The sequence below is a fragment of the Carassius auratus genome, chromosome 42 (assembly GCF_003368295.1).
Source record: "Carassius auratus strain Wakin chromosome 42, ASM336829v1, whole genome shotgun sequence".
NCBI classification, from domain to species: Eukaryota; Metazoa; Chordata; class Actinopteri; order Cypriniformes; family Cyprinidae; genus Carassius; species Carassius auratus.
The window spans coordinates 13,920,906-13,931,078 of record NC_039284.1 but is presented as its reverse complement, the minus strand read 5'-3'; the positions used below and the strand labels follow the sequence as shown (position 1 = coordinate 13,931,078).

Genomic DNA, 10,173 nt, shown 5'->3' with positions numbered 1-10,173 from the left:
GCGGCACACTCCGTAACTTTGAATGAGTTGGAGCGCGCGGTGATGTTGGTGATGATGGACATGAAGCTGGAAGTTTGTGATCCAGGCACTAAACGGGAGGAACTGTGGGACGTCACGCGGACGACGATTGGCTGACGGGTGACACACGGGACACCAAAACATGTTTTAATAATTTATTTGTTTTTGTAATAATTTATAATGTTAAATGAATATCTAATACTTTTTATAATATTTATATTAATACATTTCTGTGTAGGCTATGTCTCATATAATTTGAAAATATAATATAAATATATATAAATATAATTAAATATTATGTAATAATAATAATAATATAATAAAATATAGCTATTAAGGGAAATATATTATTCTTTTAAGTTTTATTTTATTAAATTATTAATACATTATTTTACAAAATTATTAGAATTATACAATAATATATTTTAATCTGGTAAATATTCAGCTTTTCTGGATAATCGCTGTTGTTTTCCTGTTTTACCTTGCAGTTTAGGGATAATTGCTTTAGGATAGATTTAATTCAATTATTAATCGAATTATTCAATCTGAAAGAGAACCAGGCTATTTTAGATCCACTTTAATTCATTTTAGGAGTGTAAATACTAGATGACAAATGGATTATTGTCACAAATCACTGCTGAAGCTCATCAAAGTCTCATTATGGCTACACAGTGCTCGTTTTTTAGTTAAATTACTATTACATTTGCATTGTGAATACTGCACAATACATACTTTCTTTCCTTTGTGTATGATTGTTATATTGTATAAATTATTTATTATTTTTGACAAGTAGGCCTATACACAAATATTCATATATTTCATGTTTTCTTTTATTTCGTCGTTGTGCATTCATCTTGAGAACCGATCACATGTCGGTCGTGTTTGTGATGCCATCTAGTGGCCATTCCTATATGAATATTGGACACTGTTTGGAATAGGATCATAACGAAGCTGGAAATTAAATAAAATTAAATAAAAAATAAAACAACAATAAAATAACGTATGCAGGAATAAGGCATAAACCATAAAGTAAGATAGACTAAGAGGATTTTCCGAGTTGTGGCCTTGCTTAAACTTCTCTTCTAATAAATTCTTCTGAAAACAAAATGTGTTTTACAAGAAAAACGAAGCAATCAATCTCTGGTTGGAATATAATCTGATCTTGAGTGAGTTAAAGCATTTGCTGCTAAGAGAAATGATCACTCGTTGGAAACATGGACTGTAGAGCACAGGGCAAAGTTTTGTAAGTCAGACTCAGAACAATGTTAATGAAACCTTTGAAATATTGGAACATTTAAAAAACTTTTAACTATTTATTTTTATCAGTTAATTATTTTATTTTTGTAAATCAGTCTTACGAAGAGTAAAAATAAATAAATATAAAATTGTATGTTTTTCTTTTATAAGTAATTAATTAACACACACACACACACACAATGCAATTATGAGAAAATATTCAATTTAAAGACATTTGATTTTATACCCACTAATGTTAAAAAAATTGGGTTGGTGAGTTTTATTTAATAAAAAAAAAAAACAGTAAAAACTGTAACATTGTAACATATCATAACAATTTCAAACAACTGTTTTCTATTTTAATAAGCCATTTAAAGCCATTTAATGATTCCTGTGAAATCTCAGCATTATTCCTCCAGTCATCAGTGTCACATGATCCTTCAGAAATAATTTCTTATTATTTTCAGAAAACATTTGTGCTGTTTAATATTTTTGTTTTCATGAATCAGAAAGGTCAGAAGAACAGCATGTACTTATAAAATGAAATCATTTGTAACATTATAAATTTATTTGCTGCCATTTGTGACCAGTTCCATGCATTATTGTTGAATAAAAGTAAATATAGAAATAGATCAGTACCTTATTCGGCATGTAGAGGGTGCAAGATGTAAACAAATAACACCAAACCTAACTTGACCACCATAGATGCCAGTAATGGGCTGCAAGTTAAAGTTTTTTATGATATGATCTATTATTATTTTAAGTGACTTGTCTGGTTCATTTATTCCTCACAATACAGCCATCATAGTAAGCCTAACACAACTGGATTGCACAGAATAGACCAAAAGAGCACAAAAATCCCTTTCTGGCCAGACTTTAACGCGTAGCAGCATGTTGGGATCTCAGATCTGTACATGCCCAACTTTATAAACCATGGAAAACTCTAACATTTTTCAGCATTCATAAACGTCTGTGACAGCTAGAGGAAGTAGGCTTAAATATGTGAATATAAAAAAAGAGGACCACAGAAATGATAACTTTTGGAAAATATATGCCAACTAAGATAAACTTTCATAAGGTTCCGAAATATAAATAATTCTTATATGCTGATTTGGTGCTTAAGAAATATTTCTTATGATTAACCATGTTGAATACAGTTTTGTACAGAAAGTTAAAGAGAAAAGCATTAATCATTTGATTTTATCCTTATAAATGTCTTTACTGCCAATTTTGATCAAACCATCGCTTAATACAAGTACGAGTTTCTTAAAAAAAAAAAAGTTGCTCAAAAGCAATTAGTGAACAAAATTTTGTCAAACAAATTTATTTATTTATTCATAAGCTCTTATTAGAACTATTCGTTAAATCTATTGATTTAATTAAATCTAATTATAAGGTCTAATAATTCTATAAAAAATAATATGCAATTTAATTATAACATTTAAAAACAATAATTTTAAGTCACCGATTATTTGGGATCCATATAGTCTTTGGTTGCATGATGGTCATTTTAAAATAGTGGTCATTTTAAAGATCAGTCTTTTTTAAAGGCACATTCAACTGGTTATAGCACATGTGACCCTTAAGAGACTCATTCAAGCTTACTATTTAGTAAGTTTTAGCATTATAAAAGCTATTTGATGATTATTATTTTTATACAGTGCAGGACCCCAAACAGTCAGGAAGTAAAGTCTCAACGGCACATGAGGTTTAAAGGAAGCTCGAATTTCTCATTGCTGTGTCTGGATCAGTGTGTGTGTGTGTGTGTGTGTGGAGGGTGGGGTCAAGACAATGACGTTGTTTCACCAGCCAACAGCTCATTCAACAGAGGAACTCATGGCTCACACTACGTTCTCCCACTGCCTCTTTGCCTTCAAGAGCATGGGGCAGGCTAAGAGGCAAGTCTGTCTGACTCTGGAGGCGTTGAAATACTTGTACGGATCTGTATTTTGGAACACACCATGGTTACACTGATGAGCTCCATTCCTTTACCTTGGTGAACCACCTTTCAGTGTTGTAGATTCTACTCCCAGCAAGAAGAACAGACTAACTGAATGCAGTCTTTCTAATATAGAGTTTGCTTTTAAACATGCCAACCTAAGCTAATTCAAGGAAGCCTGGAGAATTTCCAAGAAGATCTACAAGAGGAGTTTGGGTATATCTCTGGCAGTAATGGGCACAGAAAACCAAACCTGTACTGAAAGTCTGAGCGTGGAGCAGAACGGTGGCCCGGCCATCAGCGCGATGATGTTTGCAGCTGGAGTTCTCGGGAATCTGGTTGCATTGGTTCTCCTGGAGTTCCGCAGGAGGAAAGAGAAGAACCGGCAGCGACAGTCTCTGTTCCACTTGCTGGTGACAACTTTGGTCATTACAGATCTAATAGGAACCTGCTTGATCAGTCCCCTGGTGCAGACTGCATACTTAACCAACACCACACTAGTTGGGATGAGTGAGACACGTGCGGTGTGTGAATATTTCGGATTTGCCATGACTTTCTTCAGTCTGGCGACGCTCTCCATACTCCTCGCAATGGCACTGGAGCGGTGCCTCTCCATCGGTTACCCATACCACTACGGGAGGCACGTCACCAAACGCTGCGGATACATCACCATCCCTTGCATTTATCTAGTCTGCTTTTTATTTTGCTTAATGCCATTTGCAGGCTTTGGGAGATATGTGCAATACTGTCCCGGGACATGGTGCTTTATTGCCATGAATCCAGAGGGGATGGAGGATCGGGTTTATGCCAACGTTTATGCCACTGTGATGCTGTTCATTGTTACAGTTACAGTGGCATGCAACTGTTTTGTAGTTTACCATCTGGTGTTAATGTACCGGAGGCGCAAAGTGAACAGAGGGTCAGTGCAGACCCGGAGTAAAAGGGACAGGAGGTACTTCTCATGGACAGAGGAGGTGGAACATCTCATTCTCCTGGTCTTCATGACAGTCATATTTGTCATTTGTTCCCTGCCATTAATGGTAAGACTTAAAGCATCTTATTTAGGATGAATGAAAGTGATCTGCAGTAAATTGGATAAGTTGCATGTAGAAAGATAAGTGTATATATATATATATATATATATATATATATATATATATATATATATATATATATATATATATATATATATATATATATATATACAGTATGTATAGTTAAAATATACTAAATATAAAAAAGTAAAGGTAAACATTTTAAACCAGATTTTCACTAAACTACTTAATATTTCACTTCTTAACTTTAATATAATATCTTTATTACAATCATAACCATAAATTATATTAATATAACATATTGTTTAAACTGTAAACCTTGCTTATCTAGAGCTACTTCTACTTTATTTAACCCATAAAAAGTTGTTTTGTTGGTATAAATTAACGTATTTAGGTTGACTTGACTAAAACCAGTTAATATATAATTTATAATAACTGTGATAAATTGCACGATCATGATATCTATCTAGAAAAGTAAATCAAAACAACATCACGGTGCTTCTATATTACAGTTCGTGTCACTGGGCATGGGGATGTTATGGTTTCTAAGTAACCACATATTTAGTTGCATGTTCACTGACCGAGTGGAACGGTTACAAAAATTTAAAGGATTAGACCCATCTTAGAGAGGCTGGTATAATAATAAAAAAAAACATTATCAGTGCATGAAAGCATTTAGCATTTTGAAAATGACACTACAGCTCACTTAGATCTAGTGTTTCTATGGAACAAAGCCAAGATCTTGGTGACACATGACATTTTTCCATAATCATTTCATCTCCCAGTTTCTGGAACAATATGTTTCAGTGTGAGATTTAGATAGCTGGAGTGTGTTTTTCTTTGAGTGTTTTATTCAGTTCTTGTGTAAAGCAAGGCTGTGGATGTCACACACAAACACTCTAGGTGCTGAGTCACAGACTGATCTTGTTTTATATAGTCTCGCTGAAACCAGACTCAGACACCCCTCACTCACCCTTCAGTGATCTGGAACAATGCTACCTACATTAATTATTTACAAACGACAATTAACAATAGGTGAAAAGATATTAAAGTATTACAGTTTATTATTTGCGGCTCCCTGTGACTCAGAGCCCTTTGCAAACGTATAGCTGATTCACTGGTTTGAATTGAGTTTATTAAGGACAATAATAAAGTGACATAATTTCACATCCCAGAAGCCCATTGACTAAATTTGTGGTACGGGTTAGTAGGTAAATGCAATGATGGATGGCTCCAGTCTGGTGAAAGGTTATGTGAGAAAATATTAATATTTTTATTTATTATGTATATTGGCATTGATAAACTTGACTAAACTTAAAATATATATATATGTTTGTTTGTTTCAATTACTTCGCTTACACAAATCAAATTACAAGTGTTTGATTGTGGTCTACAGATAAACACACATTAGCTTTCCAGTTTGATGAAATGCAGTGCATGAGAATTTTGTAATATATTGATCATACTTGACAGTCTGCAAAACAGTTCTCCTGACCAAACAACACTATAATTTTTTTGTTTTAATGTCAAAATGAGTAAAATTGCATTTTTGTGTGTGGTAGAGAAATAAAACAAAAGGCTTTTGTGATAAAAGACTATGCGCAGAAGTAAACACACTTAGGAAAATCGGAATAATATGAATCATTCCTGCTCTGTTATTCATCTGTTATTTTTATGAGAATAAACTGAAATGATCCAAAGTTTTTAAAATGACCTTATGACTCATTGATGGGAAGTCCAAGATGAAGACAGAGAGTGGGTTATATATTACCGCTTGCATGGGTGACAGAAAGAGAGAACCCAGGTTTTGTCAGACTGTGCTGTGGTTACTCTTATTTATGTTTTTGAGTTGCTCTACACCCCCAAAATCATATGTGCCCACATGATTGTCTCATTCAGTTATATCTGAAATCTTAGTATAAGCAAAATCTCCTTAAATTGGAATCAATGCGAAAAATGACTGATAAGTCTCTTGCACAGCCACGATGCTGTCATTAATATTGATAAATGAGCTTATAAGCATGCCAACTATTATAATGGTTTCTCACTTAACAGATTACATATGATTTGTGGGATGTGGAAAATGACATGAATTATTAAATTCATAAATGCAAAACTATACTTTGGTCCAGAGAGTGTACAGATGCTGCACATATCTCACCACAATGCTTTCATTACAGTTAGTGCTAGCAGCTCTACACAACGTTTAAATTATCATTTTACATGCTGCTTCTATCTATCTATCTATCTATCTATCAATTTTTTCCTGCTTGACATTTGATATGATTTATTGAAACCAGATAAGTTTCTTCATAATTCTCTGGTTTCTTTGGCAAATCTCACAGTGTTGTGCTCGGAATAATCATTGCCTATGACAACATCTTTAAAGAAAGTGCCATTTGTGGTTAAGGATGGATGACTCTTCTGAATACCTTCTTCTTCTCTCTAGATCCGTGTGTACATCAACTCCATGGGAAAGCCACAAGGCAGCAATAACACTGATCTCATAGCGCTGCGGTTCCTCTCGGTCAACTCCATCATCGACCCCTGGGTGTTCATCATCCTCAGCCCCTCGGTTCTGCGCTTCATGTGGGGGGCGCTGTGCAAGACCGGCTTCATGCCCACCAGAAACTCCCTGTTCAAAACATCCATTTCCAAAAACCCAGCCGGCCAAATCGAGCTGTACCAACCCACTTCCACCTCTGTGGAGACCACACACCTCAACAAGTCAACCGTTCAGATGTTAAGACCTGATGTGGACAGTATTTATGGACTAGACAGATACATCTAAAAATCAATATGCTTTGGAAGGTTCTTTGATAGCATTCCCTATCTATCTATCTATCTATCTATCTATCTATCTATCTATCTATCTATCTATCTATCTATCTATCTATCTATCTATCTATCTATCTATCTATCTATCTATCTGTCTGTCTGTCTGTCTGTCTGTCTGTCTGTCTGTCTGTCTGTCTGTCTGTCTGTCTGTCTGTCTGTCTGTCTGTCTTAAAACATCTGAAGTGATTTGTCTGCCATAAGTAATCCGTCATATTTGTTTGTTGATCTAAAGATGGATTTAGAAACCCCCTTAGGTCGTTTAACTGAGTTAGATAAAGCCAACTGCGAGGTCAAAGGGATAAGTTCTGTTCCCTAAACTACAACATTAATTGTTTTGAGACCGAGGGCCCTGTCAACTGCGATTGCCAAGAACTTGAAAAATGTTCAAGGCATGTTGAGTGGGCGTTCAGTCAAGGAGCATAGTCCAGTTCGGAAGATGATATTCTGTGTTTGGAGTGTCTGAAGACAGAGGAACCGTCCTGAAGCTACTGTTCCACAGTCATTGCTCATCCAGGTTTCTTTTTTAAGGCGGTTGTGCTTTCAAACAGGTCAAATGGCGTGTCCACACAGTATGTCACTTTGGACACTTTGTTGGTTTCCTGCATTTCTAGTCAAACAGTTCTTCAAATGTTACAAATGAAAGCTGTCTGCTTGTATTTATATTATCAACATATTTATTGTGCTTTAATTTATGTTGATACAACAGTAAGTCAATGCCATATATGTGTCTTCATATGTATGCCGACTAACATGATTCAGTGGTAATCAGTCATTTCTTTCATGTGAGAGATTCCGATTGTACATAATTGTACATAATTAGTATAAGCATATAAGCATGACGACATGCGTGGTGCCGTTTAGTAGTTACAGACCTATTCTTTGTGTCAAGTTACTTGTTTTTCTGTGCCTTAGAGGTTCTTGAATGTAGTTGTGAAATAATGTGACTCATTTTTACTTGTGCTGTCTATGCATGTAATTTATGTTGAAGTGTCATGAAATGATCTGTTAAATGTAACATTCTAATCACATCGTATCTGTCCTGATGCACTGCGAGAAGGATCAGAATCTGAAGTAGGATTGTGTGTGATTTTAAATTCTAATTCAGTTCTTGAATTTGAATGAAGAAAGCTAACAGAACGCAGAATGCGTTTAGGAGTTGAATTTAAGGAAGTAGAATTAAAATGAATACAAAAAAGCATTCCCATGACTGAATATTTTTAACTAGAAAAGCTATATTTTTAACAAAAAAACTCTGAGAATTTACTTGACAGGTTTGAAAAATATATATATTCCAATTTATGAACTCAAAGGGAGCCAAATCTGCAATTCTGAATTTTGCCCGGACTTATGTGTCTTTATATAGAAAGAAATAAAGAATACATACACTCCCTGAGGCTATAAATAAATAAATATGCAAACACTCAAATGCTTGTCTAATGCATTGCTTGCACAACTTGTATATATTTAATATTCTTGCATTACAGTGCTATGATAAACCATAGGAAGTTTCCTTTTCGTGTGTTTTTGTTCAGTTTACTAGTTCCTAAATATGTTGACAGTTAGCAAACTTTAACTAACTTGCTTTGCTTAGCAAGACTTTCTTCAAACTGCTGCTCCACCATGACAGCAATTGACCTAAACTAACCTTATACACGCTGGAGTAATCACTGATGGACAGGAATTTCTAACGTGTTTGTACAGATACCTACATACATCTGTATATGTTGCTGCAACACATTTCTCAACATTTGGTGCATAAGAAGGGTTTTCCCTAACTCGAGTTTGTAAACTGGAACTGTAGGAACTGCAGTGAGTGAAAAATGAATAATTAATTAAACCATAAAAATGTCAAATTAAAATACTTAATTTTTTTTTTTAAATAAAATTAAACACATGCAAAAAAGATTAAAGGAATAGGTCACCCCAAATGTTTTTTTTTTTTTAATCTCCTAAATAGCCATCCTCTGGCTATTCAAAGTGTACACAAGTTTGTTTCTTCATCTGGACAAGTTTAAAGAAATTCAGTGTTACATCACTTGCTCACTAATGGATGCTCTGAAGTGAATAGGTGCTGTTAGAAAGAGAGTCCAAAGAGCTGATAAAAACATCACAATAATCCACAAGTGATCCACATAAATCATGTCCATATGCTAAAATCTTTTTATAGTATTTTATAGGCTAAGTGCAAGTAGCTCTAGATGCTATTTACAGAAAAAATTTACAGTGAAAACCGTGATATATTCTATTTACCATGTAAAAGTAGCAGTTCTTTGCAACAGGCTAAGTGTAAATAATAATTGTTATACTTGTTATACTTTATACTGACAGATACATTTGCACGGAACTATTGTTATACATTAACAGGATTCAGTAGTAACAGATTGTAAATGATTATATTTATTACAATTATAAATAGTTGCATCATTATTAAACACTCGTTAAGCACATTACTTCCACTTTTAGAACATTTTGTTCATTTTTATTGAAAATAATTTCTAATGTGACATGTGATGGGAAAGGAAAAGCCGGCAAAGGACTACCAATCAATCGCGTTACAAGCTAGTTTTTTGTGCCCAAAACATTACTATACACCATTGAACCCGTTATTCACATGTGTTATATATAACCTTATGGAGTCAATGGAGGGCGGAGCTACAGTAGATTTGCGCTTAGTAATAGACACTTAGAATAATTTTGTTTCCATTTGCATTAAGATAATTTTTATTACCACACTGGCATATAATTTTACTCAAGTAAAATGCACTTAATTAAGTTCCCCCCAGGAAACAAGAAAAAGTATCTTATATAGAAAATCAATCTTTATTTTATTTCTTTTTTTTATATTTGTACTTGGCGGGGTGAAAAAATCAGAAAAAAAAACTTAGTAAGAAGAGCATTTTTCTGGCCTGCATTAATGAAGTGTTTAAAAACGGGGAGGAGACCGAAAGAAACTCTGGGTTTCTCAAAGAAAACCTGCTCCTGACCAGGTTAGGTTCATAGAGTAAGTATACGGTAACTAACTCTGAGAATAAGTTACCTCTCTTTCAGAAACGGGCTTGACTTACCCTGCTTTCTCGGGTTTGACAA

The 10,173-nt window shown here is 34.3% G+C and overlaps 1 protein-coding gene across 1 annotated transcript; it reads left to right on the top strand.

Moving 5' to 3' along the window:
• Nucleotides 1-3,014: 3,014 nt before the first annotated feature.
• On the top strand, nucleotides 3,015-8,563 carry LOC113060757 (prostaglandin E2 receptor EP2 subtype-like). The gene is made up of 2 exons (XM_026229920.1): nucleotides 3,015-4,233; nucleotides 6,698-8,563. The coding sequence occupies exons 1-2, from the start codon at nucleotides 3,427-3,429 to the stop codon at nucleotides 7,037-7,039; spliced, it is 1,149 nt and encodes a 382-aa protein (XP_026085705.1). The 5' UTR covers nucleotides 3,015-3,426; the 3' UTR covers nucleotides 7,040-8,563.
• Nucleotides 8,564-10,173: the final 1,610 nt, after the last annotated feature.